Here is a 17,763-nt window from a genome sequence, read left to right as displayed (position 1 = left end):
CCATTTTAGAGCATACAGTGCAGTGGCATTAAGTATATTCACATTGTTGTGCAACCATCACTACTGTACATCTCCTGAACTTTTCCATCTTGCAAAACTGAATCTCTGACTTAATAAAAAATACCTCCCCATTTGCTCCTTACCCCAGTCCCTGGCAACCACCATTCTATTATTTGTGTCTATGATTTTGATTTAAGTAACTCATGTAAGTGGAATCATTCAGTATTTGTCCTATTGTATCTGGTTAATTTTACTTAGCACCTTTTAGAGGTTCATTCATGTTGCAGCATGTGTCAAGAGTTCCCTTCCCATTTTAAAGCTGAATATTTCATCCTATGAACTTGCAACAGTTATCCATGCATCCATCCACGGACACTGATTGCTTCCACCTTTTGGCTGGTGTGAATGATGTCATGAGTGGTTGGGCTCTCAGACCTGAGCCTCGGGTGTTCCTCTGCATGAGCATCCACGGCTGAGTTACTCCTCCCTCCATGAAAGCCTGGCTCCTCTGGCCCCCACTCCACGCTGAGCCTCACCCTCATCTCCCAAAGCAGGGGTCATACTCCTTCTTTGGACTGCTCACTTTGTAGCCGCCACTCTGTAAGTGGCCTACATGGCCACTGGCCACTACGGGCAAACTTCCTTTCCCAGGCATTTCTGGACCCCACAGAACTTTGACCGAGGACTTGCCCTTTTGGGCTGAGCTCCTGGTTTAACAACTCTGGCTGGGTGGGAGTTGGAAAATGCCCACAACCCCATTCAAGTCAGTCAGAAGCACTTTGCTTACCTACCCAGCCCCCAGCGCCCTGCTGCCGAGCAAGGAGGGTTTTTCCAAGCCTCTAGTTTTGCCTCCAGAGGCACAAGGCCCCAGAAATTCCTGGGTGAGAAGCTTGTTCCACGAGCCCTGCTTGGAGCCTTGGGAGGAGAGCACACTACAACTCCCAGAACTCCCCGGGCTCAGGGGCGGGCCCTGTTCCTAGCGGAAGAATCAGACCCACCAACCCGAGCCCCGAGCGGAGCGGGGGCGGTGCCCTGGCGGGGAGGGGCGGGGCTGAGAGGAGGCGGCCGGCCGGCTGCGCTGCAGACCAGTAGCGCGGAGAACCGCGCGCGGAGCGTCGCGGCTGGCGCCGTTGGGATTTCGCTGGGCCATGGGTAAGCGGCCCTGCGGCCCAGCCGGGAGGGCGAGAGTACGGTGTCGGGTCTGCCTTGGCCCCCGTGGCCGTTGGTGGTGCTTTGAGGGCAGAGCAGGCCGGAGGCGGACTCTCGGGAGAGGGCGCCGGGGACCTACCCGGCCTGGGGCGCCAGCACCCTCCGCCCCTCCGGGGTGGGTGAGGCTGGGTGTCGGTGCGCGCCCTTCGGAAAAAGAACAGACGAAAAGTTTGGACGGCCAGGGGCTTCCCGGACGTTTATTTCGAAACTCTTTCATCGTCTCTTGGCTGAAATTCACCAAGTCCCGTTCGGTTCTGTCATCCCACTTCCTGCTGTGGTTTCAATCTCGAGCTGGCCTCAGCTAATTTGTTGTGACAGCTGTCCGCAGCAGTTTCTCTGCCCCCCGCCCTAGCCCGCCCCGTCCCTTCCCGCGGTTCTCAGAACCCGCGCGCCGAGAAGGGGCTCCCGGACTGCCGGGCGCGCGGGGCGCTTTCTACCGCGGCCGCAGTTTCCTGAAAGTGACTCTGCGCGGGTTTTGAAGAACTTGCTCAATGCGCTTTGAAGAATCAACTGTTCCCCTTTCAGCAGAGGGGTGTGCAGATCCGTCGGCGGTTACCGGCTTCTCGCCCCCTACTCTCTGTGTTTTCTCTTTACTTTTTTGTTTTCTTCCTTTCTTGTCTCCTGTCCACCCTGCTCTGTGCCCCGGCAGGAAAGAGGTAGCCCTTTTCGCTCTCCTTTTCTTCTGTCTTCTCTCCCCTCTGGTCTCCAGAAGGGGCAGGGGGCGGCCCTGGGGCGGGGTGGGGAGGGGGCAGAGCTGAAGCGCAGGCTGGAGCGAGCGAGCAAGGAGTGGTGCCTGGCTTCGCGCGCCCGAGAGCTGCGGGTTTGCCGCATCTGGGTTGCTCCGCCGGGTGTGCAGGGGGCGCCGCCCGCCGGGTTCGCGTGCCCCAGCCCTGCCGACGCGCCGGACCGCTAGCATTCGGAGCTGCGGGTCTGGAGGCACTGCGTTGGCCGAGCCCAGCGTCCCTTTGTTTGTGGGGTCGTCAGCCGGCGAGAAGGGATCCGCGGGGCCAAGGGGAGGAAGACAGGTGCTTTTAACCTCCCTCCCGCCCCCCCAAACACCACCGTCATGGGGCACTGGGGGTTTTGCGTCCACAGGCCCCAGTAGGGCAGAGGAGGGGTGGGAGATGGCGGCTAAAGGGTCGACCTCCCACAGTGCAGTTCTAGAGTCCCATCAGAGCCCTGGGGACCGTCTGTGGCCTAGAACGTGGAGTGGCAGCGGTAGAGGACCTTGGGAAATCAGCCCCTTGTTCTTTGATTTACAGTCTGAAAATCTCTTGGGCTTAAAGACCCGCCCGAATCTGGCGGTGAGGGCGAGGCAGGCCTCCAGGACCCCGCCCCCTCCCTCCCTGCCCCGTGGTCTTCAGTTTTCCCAGGGGTGAACTGGCCTGGGACTCGGCGGGCCTAGAGAAACCGTTGGGGGCGCTAGAAGGAAGTGGAAAAGCGGGAAGGCAGAAAAGTGCCCTGTGCAGGGTCAGGCAGCCTCCCCACGCTGTGCCTCTACTACTAGCCCACATTTTGGACAAGACACAGAAACTGGTTTCTCCATAGGTGGAATGGGAACACGAAGTAGAGTTCATAAGGACAGAGGAAACAGTGCATACACGGAGCTGTTACTGTTACCGTCAAATATCACCCAGACTTGGAGGAGAGGGCAGTAGGGATTCAGCCTCATCCTGGAAGGGGGTCTTTTAGGACATCCCAGAGCTGGCTAAAGAGGGACAGGAGTCCCAGTGGGGCTTGGGTGTTGGTAGTCCCACTGCTGTGGTTCCCCCATACCCCCTGCCTGCCTTTCTGTATTTTTTCAAGGATGTCATCTTGGCCCAGTTGCTCCCAGACCCTGTTCCCCACCTGCCAGCTGAGACACTTAGGCAGGGCTGTGGCAGGAGCTGCACCCTGTGCCACTGGGAGTCCCATGTCCAGCTCATCTGTCCTCAGTGCTGGCTGGAGCACAGCCTGGGCAGGTCCCCTCCCCAGACAGCCCATTGGAGAGAGTGCCACATGCAGACTCTGCCAGGCAGCTGGCTCCTGGGCCAGGCAGGGGTGGACTGGCTGCTTCAAAGGCTGTCTTTGTTTCAGCTCCAACTCTGGCTAAAAGAAACTTAAGCCAACAACCTCAGGCGAGGAGGTGGGGCCGTGTCTGCTGGTTGTTATTGAGGCTGCTGTTACCATTATTGTTGTAATTGAGGCAGTGCTCCCAGTGGGTGACTTTTCATGAAAGGAAGTGTTACTTCCTTTCCATTACACCAAGGGTGAATGAGGCGGGGCAGAGAGAGAGAGAAAGACAGAGAGAGAGAGAGAGAGAGAGATGGTGCAGCCTGGCACTGGGTCACTGACAGGCTATGTAACCTTGAACTGGTCACAGCCCAAGCCCCTCTCTGGACATCAGGAACCCCTGAGATCGAGGGCTCCACTGCAGCCCCGTGGCTGATGATGGGGTACCTGCTGTGTGCAGTACAAAGCAGTGAGCTGCCCTGGGGAGTGAGCAGGACAGGAAGACCTCATCTCATTGAGGGGTGTGTGCGCACGCTCAGACACTTGGCTGTGGTTTGTGAGGGAAGCCTTGTTTCTCACTTTGTTCTACTTAGAATGTTGGGCCCATGGGGTCTAGCACACCCACTTGATAGATGGGAAAACAGGCACAGAAGAAATGACTGACTTGGTAAAGATGCAATTGTATGGTGTCAGAGTCCCTTCCCCCCTTCCCCTCCTGCCACCCTCATCTGATTTCAGCATGCTACCTGGTAGGGCAGGGGCATGCTCCTGGTGGCAGATTGGTGCGAGTGATAGGGAGACAGCAGATCTACTCAGGGAAGGCGGACAAGTTTGTACCCTCAGAGCACAGATAAGGAACTTGGGGTCTCCCTGTGCCCGTAGAACAACTCTACATCTCAGGATCCTGTGTCTTGGGACAGAGCGCTCTGGTTCTGAATTCCAGCTTTGCCACCAGTAAGCTGTGCGACCTCAGAAAAGTTACTGAACGTTTCAGAGCCTCAGGTACTATATCCATAAGAGGAAGGAAATAATACCATACCCACTGGGTAGCTGGGAAGATTCAGTGAGGCAGTGAACAGAATGCATAGTCCAAGGCCTCTGAGAGCACTGATTTGAGTTGGTGGAGTGGACAGTATGGGAAGAGGAGGAGGGGATGGCATGAGAACAAGTAGGCTTCAGGAAGCATCCTTTTTTTGACTGAAACTAACCTCTTCCCTGCTGTGGCCTTTAGGATCTGGGGGTTAAGCTTGACTTCAGTGCATGCCATGGAGTCAAACAAGTCAGATGCCTACACAGGAAAGGCCTTGGGTAATCCCCCTGCCTGGCACCCTGCCACCCCCATGCACTGCCCACTGAGTCCTGGTCACAAGGGCCCAGAGTTCATCACCAGCCCAGCCACCAGCCTCTCTCTGTCTCTTCCCAACATGAAATGAGGAAATGGCAGGGGCTGGGGGGTGAAATCCTACTGTGGATTATCAAAGCTTTTCTCACACTGTTACCCAGGTGCCCAAAACTCAGGGCATAAGCTCAGCAGGAAGCACTCAGGGCCTTTCAGAAGGACCTTCAGAGGACCAGAAGCTGGGGAGACTTGTGGATCTGACAAGGATGCTGCAGTACAGAAAGGGCCCTGCAGAGCTGGGGGAGGGGCTGCAAACCGGGCAAGCACGAGGACCCACTTGCACCTAATATAGGGGGTTTCAGACTTGGTTTTCCTACCAGAACCTTTTTCCAAGTGAAGATTTACCTGCAACCCTGATCTACACTGGGGAAGGGAGGGATTTGGGCAGCTGAAATAGGGCAGAGGACACCCTGGAGAAGGAGGGAGAGGACTCCCCTTCCCTCATCTAAGGCTGTGGGAGTGGGGGCCCAGAAGACCCTGCCAAGACAGACAGCACATTAGCCCTGGTTGGAAGAAAACAGAGACCAAGTTCATTTGGGGACTTGGCTGGACACAGAGATAGAGTGTTTCTCTTTGTGTCTCTAGTCAAGAGCTCCAATCCTTTTCCCACCTGGGGTTAAACAGCCCAGATTGATGACCTCCTTCCCAGGTAACCCGAGTGCCTACTCCTGGAGATCTTCCCTGAGTGTGGCCCAGGCGGAGCTCACCAACACCAGAACCAGGCAGAAGGGACCAGATACCCCTGGCCAGCTGGCTCGCAACTGGCTGCCCTCTTGAGATCCCCTGGGGAGCTGAATACTGATGCCCCTTGCAGGACCTTAATCACACTCAGTTGAGGGAGGCAGTCATCAGTGTCTTTAAAATGCTCCCCGGGTGATTCTCATGGGCTCTGGTCTTACCTTCTCATTTTTCTGAGGTCCGTGGCAGTGACTTGCCAGGGTCACACAGTTTGCAGGGAGCTCCAGTGAGAAGCCCTGGTCACACTACACTCAGAAACTGAGGACAGAGAGAGTTGTATGCTAAGAATCTGAGCCAGTAGGAAAGAAAAGAGAGAGACAAAGGAGAAAAGCTGGGGGAGCAAGTGCTCCAGTGACCCGGAAGGCTTCAGGAATTCACAGGACCAAGCAAATGACTCAAGGGGCTTTCGGTCCCATTTCACAGAGGGGATGACTGAGGCACAGACTCACTCAGAACTTGGCTGAAAAGGCATCAAGCTGGGGGGATCAGTTGTTAGCTAACATCCAGTTATTTCTGGATATCGAAATAAGATATCGAGGTATTGAATGGTCAGAAGCCAGCCCAAGAGGGCAGCCTGGGTGTCTGTCTTTGATAAGCGTTAGGACTGGCTTCTCTTGCAAGCTCATATGGGCTCTTCATCAAGGACTTGCAAATTTTGGTGACAAGCACAGCAGCCACAGAGGTGGCAAGGCCAGCCCCCTGGACAGGCGGCCAGACACCTTGTTTTGGATCCTGGTCCCCCAAGGAGACACGCAATTTCACTTCTCTGACTTCAGTTTCCTTTAAAGTGTGGCCCCTTTAAAATGGGGTCCTTTTTGGAACTGAATGAGAGATAGTACATGACGAGTCAGGGTCAGCCAAGTGTCTGCAGGGTGTGAGCAGGGTGCTTGTGTGAACAAGCACTGAAGGTGCTTCCAGCCGCATGGGTCCCGTCGGTGTGGATGTGTTGTTAGATTCTTCTGTCTGGGATGGAGGGGGATCTCTCAGGTGTCCAGCAGTGAGGATTTCCTGGGCTGGAGCAAACCAGGAGAATGACAGTTCATACTAGATTAACAAAAAGAAAAAAGGAAGAAAAAGGCATGGGTTCCTGGTCCTGGGCAGCTGCCAGCCCGTGGGTGTGTGCGTGGCCTGAGGCAGTCTGCAATGGGCGCTGGCTTGCATTTCTCCAGCTCAGGGCTGCCTTAGTAAAACTGAGCCTCTGGCCCCTCCTGCCCTCCATGCAGCTTGGTGGGAAACTCGCTCCTTCTGGTTTACCTGGTATCTCCAGGGGGGTGGTCACTGGGAGGCCTCCTCAAACTGTCAGAAAGCCAGACAAATGGCAGACAGTTCAGTCCTGATGGCCGTGAATGGCCAAGGATGGCCAGGAGAGGCCAGAGCCCTGTGCTTGACTGGGGGCCGAGGAAGGCCACCCAGAGGAAGTGACCTGTCAGGTGAGACCGGAAGGGTCACCTGTCCCTTGCAGGTGAGGGGAGCCTAACTAGGGGCACTTAGAACTCTGCAGGCCCAAGGAAAAGTCGGACACATCATGAATGGGAACTTACTCTCTTCTTGATTATTCCTGGAGGATCTGTGGTCCAGGCACCCCCAGGTGCTTTCCCAGGGAGCCTCAGCATCTTTCCCGATTCTACTGAGTTGCTGCAAAAACTTTCTACCTGAATGTGGGGCAGGTTCTGGAGAAAGGATTTCCCTAAGCTCCATGGCCCCAACCCAGCCTCCTCTCACATACATTGAGGTGGTTTAGGGTTTCCTTCAAAGGTGTGGGGAGATGGCTGGAACAGAGGAAGGAACAGCAGTGGGTGTGGGGCCTGGCTGGAAGTGGACACGGGAGAGGAGGGAGAGCAGAGGGACCCAGGGTACGCCTGCATGTGCAGGTGCATTTAGAGGGCTGGCCTGCACACAGTGGGACGGTGGGCGGAGAGCTGCTGCAGAAGAAAGGGGAGGCCCATCCCCACCTGGCAGATTCAGATGCCACCTCTCCCAGGAGACCTCTCCTCACCTCCAACCTGCCTGCCTATATCTCAAGTGCTCTCTCTCTTTCCTTCCCCTTTCCCCCTCCTCTCCCTTCTCTCTTTGCAGCACCTCCTGTCAAAGGGAAAAGGAAGCCATCAGAGGGGGGTGACCCCCTAGACCCACCTCTGTCCCCTCTCCCCGATGGTGATCAGAGCAGGCGCCAGAGCCCTGCCCAGCTGGAGGTGAGTCGAGCGACCTCCAGGGCCCCCCTTCCCTGCCTGTCCACAGCCTCCAGTGTGACCTTGGAGACCCCCAGGCTCTCAGGAGGGAGATGTGTTCCCCACCCTCCACGCGCAGAGCCAGGAGAGGCCCACTGAGTAGGCAGGAGGAGGGGTTGCAGTCTTACTTTTCCTGGCAGAACCCTTTTATCAAATGAAGATTACCTGGAACCCTAATCTATAAAACAGATAAAAGCACAAATCTCTGATGTAAAACTGCACCTGCTTCCACCCATCCATGTGTCTGATGTGGACATTAACGCCACTCAGTGAGGCCAGCCAGGTCATTGTGATTTACGCATTGAAGGGATGCACCAGAGGAGCCTCACGCCCTTCGTTTCCCCATTTGCTGTGATGGCACTGTCTGGAGTGAGCATCCTAATTCATATGGAAGTTGTTGGACATAGTAACAGTTTCTAACATGGGCTTCAGAGAAGAGGAGTGGGAGCAAATTCATCAAAGAGCAGTAAGGAACAGGAAGGGAGTTTTATGGTTTATCAGAGGTCTTTGATAAGTCACAAACTCTGCTTGAAGTGAGTATTTGGGGAACACATGGCCCTCTGTGCTGTTCTAGGCCCAGATGGTTTATGTCCTTCTGGTGTTTGGGGCCTCCCCAGCCAGGACCTGGGAGCTGTCTGTCCTCTGAGCCCTTTGCCCCAGCCCAGCCATACCCCTGCTCTGAGATGCCAGCCGGATGCACAGCATCCGCAGAAACTGCCTGTGCGGGAGCAGAACCCAGAAGTCCTGTGCATCTGTCAGAAGTATGCCGGGAACCCAGGGCAGGGCTTCACCTCCCTGAATTCAGCACACAGTCTGGCGAGTCAGAGAGTCAGGCCACCACTGCAAAGCCTGGCAGGGCGACCCCACAGTGTCAGAGAGCACCAAGCACCTTTGTTCCTTCTGCTCTGACCACAGAGCCTGCCCCCAGGAACTCACTGTCTGGTAGAGGCTGAGATGTGGATGTAACAAATCTAGAGCAAAATAAAGAAGCGATCTGTCTGGAGAGGCCTGAAGGAGGTTCAGGGTCACTTTTCTGGCTGTCTCCAGAGCCAGGCGTCTGCGGACTCTGACTCGGGGTCCTGGTCATTAATGCTGGTAACTGTGCCTGCGTGATGCCAGAAACAGTCACCCCAGCCCAGGGCAGTAGGCTGGGGGGATGCGGGGGCCTGCTCCCTCCTGCGGGAGCCTGGGGTTGTGGAACACCACCTCCTTCTTCCCCAGCAGCCAGTGGTACTGCCCGTCTCCAGCCACCCACCAACTGGGGGCTTCTCCCAATGCCTCCTGTTCTTTCCCCAGGACTCCCCCGAGGCAGGCGGGGAGCGGGAGGAGGAGCAGGCCTTCCTGGTCAGCCTCTACAAGTTCATGAAGGAGCGACACACGCCCATCGAGAGGGTGCCCCATCTCGGCTTCAAGCAGAGTGCGTCCCTGGGGTGCAGGCAGGTTGGGGGAGCCCAGCAGAGGGCCCTACACAGGCAGGGCAGTGGGGAAAGCACCTCCACTCTGGGTGACCCCGGACGCTCCCAGCCTGAAGGGGTTACACCTAGAAAGGGCTCTCCCCTCCCCCACAAGGCACAGGGCTGCAAGGGCAGGGCCACTGGGCCCCCAGCACACAGAGCCCGGCCTGGCTGGCCATTGCAGTGGCCCTGTGTGGGGACGTGCTGGCTCTGTGCCTGCTTGACAGGGCCGTGGGGATGGGCTGCCAGCTGTCCCTCCTCCTGCAGAGGCTGACAGTGGCCCTGCCCCCTTCTCTCCAGTTAACCTGTGGAAGATCTACAAGGCAGTGGAGAAGCTGGGGGCCTATGAGATGGTAAGGAAGGTGCCTCTGAGAGCTCAGCATGCTGCCTCTCCCCACTGCACCCTGCACTCTGGCAGAGCTGGGGAAGAGGCTGAGCCCCACAGAGCTGTCCCTGCCTCCAGACAGCATCTGGAGTGGAAACCCTTCCCCAGCTCTCCCGTGTGCTGCAGCAAGGAGGGGCCCACCTCGCCCACTGCTACTTTGCTGCTCCAAGCAAGTACTCTGCCCGCATCTGCCCCGTCCTCCCTGTGTGTGGAAAGCTCCTTGGGCCAGCAGTCAGGCCATGGCCTCTGGGAGGGAGTCTGGCCAGGACCAGCAGCCCCCTCACCCCCAACCCCCGCCCCCCTAGCTCTTGCTGCTGGAAGAGCAGCTGCAAAGCTGCGGGCCTTGCCTGTCCCTGCCAAGTGGGGCTCTGAGGCTGCAAGGACCCCGGCACGCCCCTCACATGGTACCTTTGCAGGTGACCGGCCGCCGCCTCTGGAAGAACGTGTATGACGAGCTGGGGGGCAGCCCCGGCAGCACAAGCGCAGCCACTTGCACGCGCCGCCACTACGAGAGGTGCGGTGGGGGCCCGGTCACAGGCACCTCACCTTCCAGGCCAGGATTGCAGGGGGCTTGGGTGGGGGTGCAGGGAGAACGGGGCGTGTGTGTGCGCCTGTGGTCACAGCCCAGAGCTCCCGCAGGGGCACCAGGTGGCAGGCCTCCTGGATGAGGAGGAAGAGCTTGGGCCCCAGCAGCTGTGGGTTGTCTGCACACTTTCTGGGGAGGAGCCAGGTGGGTCTGGGGAGGTGGGGGGTGTGGTACACCCATCAGGCCTGGCCTCCTGGTGGACATGCCTGACTCCTCCTCAGGCTGGTCCTCCCTTATGTGCGGCACCTGAAGGGGGAGGACGACAAGCCACTGCCCGCCTCCAAGCCCAGGAAGCAATACAAGATGGCCAAGGAGCCTCGGGGGGATGATGGGGCCATTGAGAGGCTGAAGAAGGCCAAGGAGGAGAAGCAGGTAGACCAGGTGAGCTCTGAGCCTAGAGGCCACCAGCTGACCCTGGGCCTCCCTGTCCCCTGCTTCTTGCAGCCCCCTACTTGTCCTCATCATGGCCAGAGAGCTGCCCAGAACACCCAGAACACGCTCTGAGGGCTCCAGGGCCCCTGTGACAGCTGCATAATCTGTCACTGCCCAGGGGCCCTCATTGGAGTCCATAGTCTGCCCCATTCACTGGGCCCCATGTCCCAATACCAGGCTGTGTCCCTTCAGAAGACAGGACACCTTTTAAAATTTTTGCACAAAGGCACTAGGAGGTAAGCAGAGGCTCCTGGGTACCCCCCTGGAACCCTGCCATCCCCACATCAGGATGCATGGCTCATACCCAGCCAAGACATGGCCTTTTCTCATCCTAGATGATGCCAGGAAAGACCAAAAAAGATGCCACCATTGACCTGGCACAGCTTCCCAGCCAGGAGCTCCCCAGGAATGGCACAGAACAGGCAGGCACAGCCCCTGGATCCTCCCTGCCCTTTGTGGGTGCCAGCAGCTGCCCTGAAGCCTACAAGCAGCTCCTGTCCAGCTTCTACTGCAAAGGGATACATGGCATCATGTCACCACTGGCCAAAAAGAAGCTCCTGGCCCAAGTGAGCAAGGTTGAGGCCTTGCAGTGCCAGGAGGAGGGCTGTTGCCATGGGGCAGGTGGCCCAAATGGGGAGCCCCAGGCATCCTCAGCCGTTCTCAGCCCGGATTATCCCCCGAGCTCCGGAGGACCAGCTGAAAACTCCAGGCACCAGCTGTCCCCTCAGGAGAGACTGCAGGCCTCTGGTGGCAGCCTTAGGGAGGAGGCTCAAGCTGGCCCCCACATACCAGCTCCCATCTTCACTGGCTGTTTCCATGCCTACCCCACCAAGGTGCTGAAGCCTGTCAGCCAACACCCCCGGGACTTCTTCCCCAGTCTTAAAGATGGGGTGCTACTGGGGCCCCCTGGCAAAGAGGAAGGGCTGCCGGTCAAAGAGCCCCAGCTGGTGTGGGGTGGGAATGCCAGCCGGCCTTCTGCATTCCACAAAGGTGGCTCCAGAAAGGGCAGCCTCTACCCTAAGCCCAAAGCCTGCTGGGTGTCCCCCATGGCCAAGGTCCCTGCTGAGAGCCCTGTGCCCCTACCCAACTTCCCAAGCAGCCCTGGCTTGAGCAACAAGCGCAGCCTGGAGGAAGAGGGCTTTGCCCATAGTGGCAAAAAACTGCGGGCAGTGTCTCCCTTTCTTAAGGAGGTAGATGCCAAGGAGTGTGGGGCCAAATCTGTGGGGCCAGGCTTGGCCGTCTCCTGTCTGCTGGGCCCAGCCCTGGGGCCTGCCCTCCCGGACGCCTACAGGGGCACCATGCTGCGCTGCCCACTGAACTTTGCTGGCACCCCAGACCCCTTAAAGTCCCAGGCCACACTCCCCTTCAGCCCCCTGGTCATCCCAGCCTTCCCGGCCCACTTCCTGGCCACTACAACCCCCTCACCCATGGCCGCTGGCCTGATGCACTTCCCCCCAGCATCCTTTGACAGTGCTCTCCGCCACAGATTCTGCCCGGCCTCATCTGCCTGGCATGTGCCACCTGCCACAACCTATGCAGCACCCCACTTCTTCTCCCTCAACACCAAGCTGTAGGGTGGATCCTGCAGAGCTGCGCTGCACTGTGCTGTGGCGGGTCTGATGCCGCCTGAGGGTAGGCACTGCCAGGGGGCTTGGCTGCAGCCCATTCCCCACAAGTGCCCAGCTGTGCCCCATGCAGAAATGGGCCTCTGGGCCCAAAGAGAAAGGGAGTGGGGAAACTGAGTTTATCTCAAAGCAGCAGCCCAAGCCTGGGATAGGGGGTCCAGTTGTTGCAAGGCCTTGGGAGAAGATGGCACGGGGCTGGCAGTGACCACCTGGGCCCCCCAGAGCAGAAGCCAGAATGGGGTGAAGGGCTGAGGAGCTGGATGGCACCTTGGAGTGTCCAGGCTGCTCATGGACAATCCAATAAAAGATCAGTGTGAATCCAGCCCTAAGGTGTACATAGTTCAGACCTTCATAAGGGCAGGTGGGATGGGGACGTGCTTGTGGGCAGGGTGCCATTGTAGGGTGGGGAGAACATTTGCTTGATCTGCAGGGCTGCCACCCACTGAAGAGCAGGACACAAAGCAGACAGCTTTCTGCCACACTTCAGCAGGCTGCACCGTTTGTCCTGTGCCTTTGATCCGCTTTCCTAGGCAGCCTCAGGATACCCGCCTTTACCTTCTTAAGGGGACAGGTGGGGGTCTGAGGCTTGGAGGGCCAGTGATTTCCAGCAGGTCAGTGACAGGAGAGCCATGCACTGGGATGTGACTCCAGTGCTCTAGGCCCCGCCCCAGGCTGGCTGTAATTCTGGGGTCCATGGGAGGGAGCAGGAAGCCCGGTGGTGGACATAGGCCTGGGGGCCTGCTGCTGAATCCTGGCAAGCGGCCACTCCACCCCAACTTGCCTGCCACACATGGGTGGCCAGGAGGTTCCCACTGGGGGCACCTGGAGGGAAGGGTCAGCATCTCATCTGGGCATCAGTGTGGTTTCAAATTGGGTTGCAACGGGGGTCCTGCAGCCTAACACCCTCCTTCCTCCAGGCTCTAGCTGGGGAGCAGTGGAGGCCTCGTCTCAGTTGGGGGGTGATTCAGAGGCATCACTCCCCTGCCTACAAGCTGCTTGTTCTCAGAAGCTGGGCACAACTGCCTGCCAAGTTTCTCACGTTCCTGGAAAGGCAGTGCCTCTGTTGGCCAGAGGGGTGCTGGTGTGGCAGGTGTGGAGCCAGGCCCCTGACTTCCAGCCTCAGACTGGTCATGGTGGCTTTGGACCCACACCGCTGTAACACACCCTTCCCTCTGAGATGCCCATGGCCTCAGGCCATGGGAGGGGCCCTCTGCTTTGAGCTCCCTTAGCAGGTGAGTGGCTGGGGCCAGCAGGTCTTACCCAGTGCTGAGTACGACTACCCAGACCAGGGCACAGACAACAGGCCTGGCACCACAGAGTGGGCTGCCAGAGCTGAAGGCTATCCTTTCCAGCCTCCTGCCTCCAACTCTGGGAGCTGCCTGTGGAGGGGGCACTTGGACAGGCACAGGTGAGATAGCAGCTTCCCTCCAAGCTGGGATGGCCAGAGGCAGCGGTCCCACTCTTGCTGATGCTCTGGTTCTGCAGTTGGGGGGTGTCTCCCCATACCCTGCCAACCCTCAGAGATACCAGCTGCCTGCCCAAGGAGCTGCATGACCTCCAGCCCTGAGTCCCTGACTCCAGCATGCACCCATGTGCTGCCCAGGCCTCTGGAGTCCAGTGGGTGTCTGAGGGGCTGGATCCTGCCACCCTCCCTGCAAGTGCCCTGTGTGCTGAGCCACAGGTCACTGGGGTCAGATTCCCTGGGCAAAGGGAAGGCAAGGGCTACTGTTGTGGGTGGGCTAGGGTCCGCAAGGATGGTGCATGGTAGGGAGGATCAAAGGTCTGTGGGCACTGAAGTGCAAGGCAGGGGTCTGGTCTCAGGCAGGGTCACTGGGGTCCCCTTCACCTTGCAAAGCCACAGCACCCCGCCCTGGCACAGAGGTGGGCAGAACTTGGGCTCGGCAAGTTCAGAGCTGTGGTGGTGGTGCCCTCTGGAGGCTGCTCTGGGGACCCTGCCTTTCAGTGCGGGGCATCTAGCCTGAGTGGGTCCCTGGTCAGGAGCTGTGGCCCTTGCTTGCACATCAGCAAACACCAGGGCTTAGTGCAGGCATGTTTCCTGGGAAGCTGGTGCCCTGCAGCTCTGGTGTGTTAGCTTTACATGATTTCTCTCACAATTCCCGAGGAAGGTACTGGCCACCTTTACGAATGAGGCAACAGCTTTCAGAGACCCCGTGGCTGCAGATATCTGATGTGCTGGTGGGAAGTGCCTGGCTTGCTGGAGGGCCTCCTGCCCATGTCTGTGGGCACCACTACCCTAAGTGGACAGGTGCATGCCAGGGCATCTTGCTTTCCAACCTCATTTTGTCACCTGCTGTGTCCTGACAGCCCGACTGCACTGGGAACACAGGGCAGCAGAGCTGGCAGAGCACCTACATTTGTGGCATAAGCCGTATGTCAAGGCCATTTCTAGGACCCCTTTCAAACTAGCTGTGGTGTGTCAGCTATTGATGGCAGCCATGAGTGGAGGCAACTCTGGAAGGAGTGTTCCCAGCAGTCTCCACCCCTTTTCCTGGTGACAGTTGAAGTGGAAGGCCAGAGGTCAGGCATCTGGCAGACACCGAGCATCTATTCCCTGTACAGGCACTGTTCTGGTGTTGAGATGGACATGTCAGGGGACAATACATCCAAGCCCCTGCCCTCGTGGAGCTGACATTGCAGGGGGAAATGAAATAAGCAACTGAATAAGACCCAGAGCATATCAGGAGTTAAGTGCTAGGGCAAAACATAGGGTCACTTTGTGGTAAAATATAACCCAGCACAACATTTACCATTATAGCCATTTTTAGGCGGATACTCAAAGGAATTGAGCACAACATCGGGCCACTTGTCACCCTATTTCTGGGTGCCCAGTTTTAAATGGAATGGCAGGGAGACCTCAGGAGAAGGTGGCATCTGAGCCATGGCTGGAGGAGGTGACAGGGAGCCAGGTGGGCAGGACCAAGGCCCTGGGCTGCACGGCCAGGCCCCATGTTCCTGGAAGGCCCCGGTTCCTGCTCGAAGTTATGGCAGGAGTTCCAGTGGCCTGGCAGCAGGAGGCATCCCCTGACACCCATGGTGGCGGGTGCAGAGTTGGGATGGGGGAGCTGGGTCCCTCACCACAGGCCATGCTGGAGGGTCTGGTGAGCTGGAGGAGGGATGATGGTGGCCGTTTAGGCAGCGGGGACACTGGTGGAGTGGAAGGGGAGACGGGGGAGCAAGTCCCAGGATGGCTATGGGACCAACGGATCGCAGACCCTGGGGCTCAGAGGGCTACAGGAACTGGAGGAGGTGAGCTGGGAGGAGAAGGGGCAGCTGAACTCCTCGTGCTGAAGGGCGAGATCACTGAGCCAGGGCTGAGGGAGGGTGGGAAGGAAGATGGTTGGAGGCAGGAGGTCAAGGACCGGACAGCCAGGGCACGGGAACCCTTGAAGCTGGCACAAATAGGACAGCAGGGGCTGGGTCTGCAAGGATGGGGTGGCAGGGAGGCCTGAAGGACTGTAGACACCAAAGTGCAAGGCAGGGGTCTGGTCCCAGACATGACCCTCGTGGGGATCCACAGGGCCTGGGATCAAGGGAGCGGCTCAGCTCTGGCAGGTGGTGAGAAATGGCCGGCACTGCACCAGGCTGCAGGGAGAGGCCTGGTGGGGCACAGCGCAGGCTGGTGGGAGGGTGGTTCGAGAAGGGCAGCTGGGAAGCCTGTGCAGGTAAGTGAGTGATTTCCATTTAGACCCAAGATCAGAGGCTATAGGTGTTGGCCTGATCATGTTAGTTTGACCCATATAATTTTTAAAAATGTTTTTGTAACTGTCAGCATTTAAAAATCAAGAGATTTCACATAAAAACTTGGATATTGGGCTTCTCTTTTAAAATCAGAATTTCTGGCCACCTGGGACCATTTCCTGGAGCTAAGTAGGGACTACTTCCCCTTGGACAGGGTACACCTGCACATTCACTACAGTGCCCCCAGCCCTGCCTGTCCCCAACCCTGAGGGGCCCAGCCCTGGCCAGGCCACCTGTGTCCTGTCGGCTCCAGTTTCCTGCTTTCAAGCCGGTGTCCTGCTGCTGTTCAGACACTAGGTGGCAGCTTTCACTCTTTCTTCATCAAATCAGCCAGGGCCCGTTTCCTAAGCAAATAACTCCGAGAATATTGCTGCTGGAAACTCAACAGGACTTCCAGGCAGAGGGGAGGGCAGAGCTGGGCCACTTCCAGGTCACCTGTGCAAGTGTTCCCTACTTTATGGGCCAGCAGGGCAGGTGGACTCCTGAGATACCAGAAGCCTTTCCCCCTTCCCCGGGCTGTATCTGTGCATCTGTGAAATGAGTTCTGCCCTGTGACCCAGAATGAGGTGCAGAACAGGTCTAGTGACTGGCAAAGTGCTGGTGACCTTCCTCTGAACACACTCCTGGTCCTGAGAAGACCTTTCCAGATCTTCTGGGCCCTGGCCATGCCTGGATTACTGTCACCTGTGCACAGCAAGTGGCAGTCACTGCCCAGCCCTGCTGTTGAGGCCCCCATGGGGAGAAAAGGGCCACTGGAAGGAGAGCAGGGAGAAGGGGCTCCCAGGTGGGGTCTTGGGGTGACTGCCTTCCCACCTCCATCCTCCCTTGGGGGCCCCTATCTCTGGATCCTTAGCTTAGTGCTTGGGGTTCTGACCACCTGCCTGGCCTTGTCACCCCTCCCCTGGAAGAGCAGCAGGGCAGGGAGAAGAGATTAAGAAGCTGGAAGCCAGAACACAGGCCCAGGGACTGACATCCCCACAGGTTTAGTGAGTGTTTTCTGGCCTTTGCTTGCAAGCCACAGAGACGAACTCCCCCGGGGCAGGAAAGAGCCTGCGCAGCTCACAGCCAGGTCACCGGGCAGCAGTCCTGTGTCTCCTCTCTGGGCACTGCTGTCCACCGGCCCAGCTGGCTCCTACAGGCTCATCGCTTCACCGCTCTGCACTCTATGATGCCACGCTGGCAGCTTGAACCAAGCCAGAGCAAGAGTGTTCACAAGCCCCAGGGATGAGAAGTGCTACAGAGCAGGGTGGCCCCTCCCTCGTCACCCGGCACCCTGCATTCACGGGCACACTAGCTCAGCCTCAGCTGCTGTCCTTCCCAGGGGACTCAGCCAAGGACAGCTCAGGAGAGAGAATCTGATCTTATGTCCCAGGCTTACCTGTGCTCACGAGGCTTTCTTGGGAGAAAGCCAGGTAGGCTGACTGCCCACTCCCCCTGCAATAAAAAGGTCTTTCCACTTGGGCTGTGTGGAGAGCGATAATTTGTTGACACCAAGAATGTAGTGGACATGGAACAACTCTAGTGTCATTTGTAGATTAACTGCAGTGCTTTTGAGATGGGCCAGTGGCCTTCAGTATGGGAGAAATTAGTAGATGACACAGTAAAAGAATCATTCCAAATGCCCACTCTGATTAGCTCACTCCACTACCTAAACTGGCCCACAGGCTGCCACTACCCTCAATAAACCCTAGAATCAGTTTGGCCCTGCTCCTCCCCAGTCTCCCTGTAGCGTCCTGCCACTCACAGGCCCTAGGCTGAGCCCTGGGGCACCGCAGCAACCTGGCATGCCTGGCCCTCCCTTAGCTCTGGAAGCACAGGAAACATCTACATGAAAAACTCTCCCTCTCCACTGCTCCCACTCTTCTTCCAGTCTCACCCAGAAGTCTGCCTCCTAGAAGCCATGCTGGCTCCTGTACCACCCCATGTGCAGCTGTGGGACCTAATATGAGCCTGCAT

At 57.8% G+C, this 17,763-nt stretch overlaps 1 protein-coding gene across 9 annotated transcripts; it reads left to right on the top strand.

Annotated features, from left to right (window-relative positions):
* Nucleotides 1-1,036: 1,036 nt before the first annotated feature.
* Nucleotides 1,037-12,370, top strand: ARID5A (AT-rich interaction domain 5A). Of its 9 annotated transcripts, none has more exons than XM_036888583.2 (8): nucleotides 1,037-1,152; nucleotides 7,415-7,530; nucleotides 8,863-8,983; nucleotides 9,321-9,373; nucleotides 9,488-9,574; nucleotides 9,822-9,919; nucleotides 10,213-10,372; nucleotides 10,759-12,370. In XM_036888583.2, exons 1-8 carry the CDS (start codon nucleotides 1,149-1,151, stop codon nucleotides 11,995-11,997), a joined length of 1,878 nt encoding a protein of 625 aa, XP_036744478.2. In that variant the 5' UTR covers nucleotides 1,037-1,148; the 3' UTR covers nucleotides 11,998-12,370. The 9 variants fall into 9 exon arrangements, with proteins under 9 accessions (XP_036744478.2, XP_036744480.2, XP_057352953.1 ...); XM_057496971.1 differs by lacking the exon at nucleotides 1,037-1,152 and adding an exon at nucleotides 1,730-1,865; XM_036888589.2 differs by lacking the exon at nucleotides 1,037-1,152 and adding an exon at nucleotides 8,482-8,661 and having other exon boundaries at nucleotides 7,425-7,530.
* Nucleotides 12,371-17,763: the final 5,393 nt, after the last annotated feature.

Source organism: Manis pentadactyla, chromosome 2 (genome assembly GCF_030020395.1).
Source record: "Manis pentadactyla isolate mManPen7 chromosome 2, mManPen7.hap1, whole genome shotgun sequence".
NCBI classification, from domain to species: Eukaryota; Metazoa; Chordata; class Mammalia; order Pholidota; family Manidae; genus Manis; species Manis pentadactyla.
Note: the sequence above shows the minus strand (reverse complement) of the source record. Positions and strands in the feature narration are given on the sequence as shown.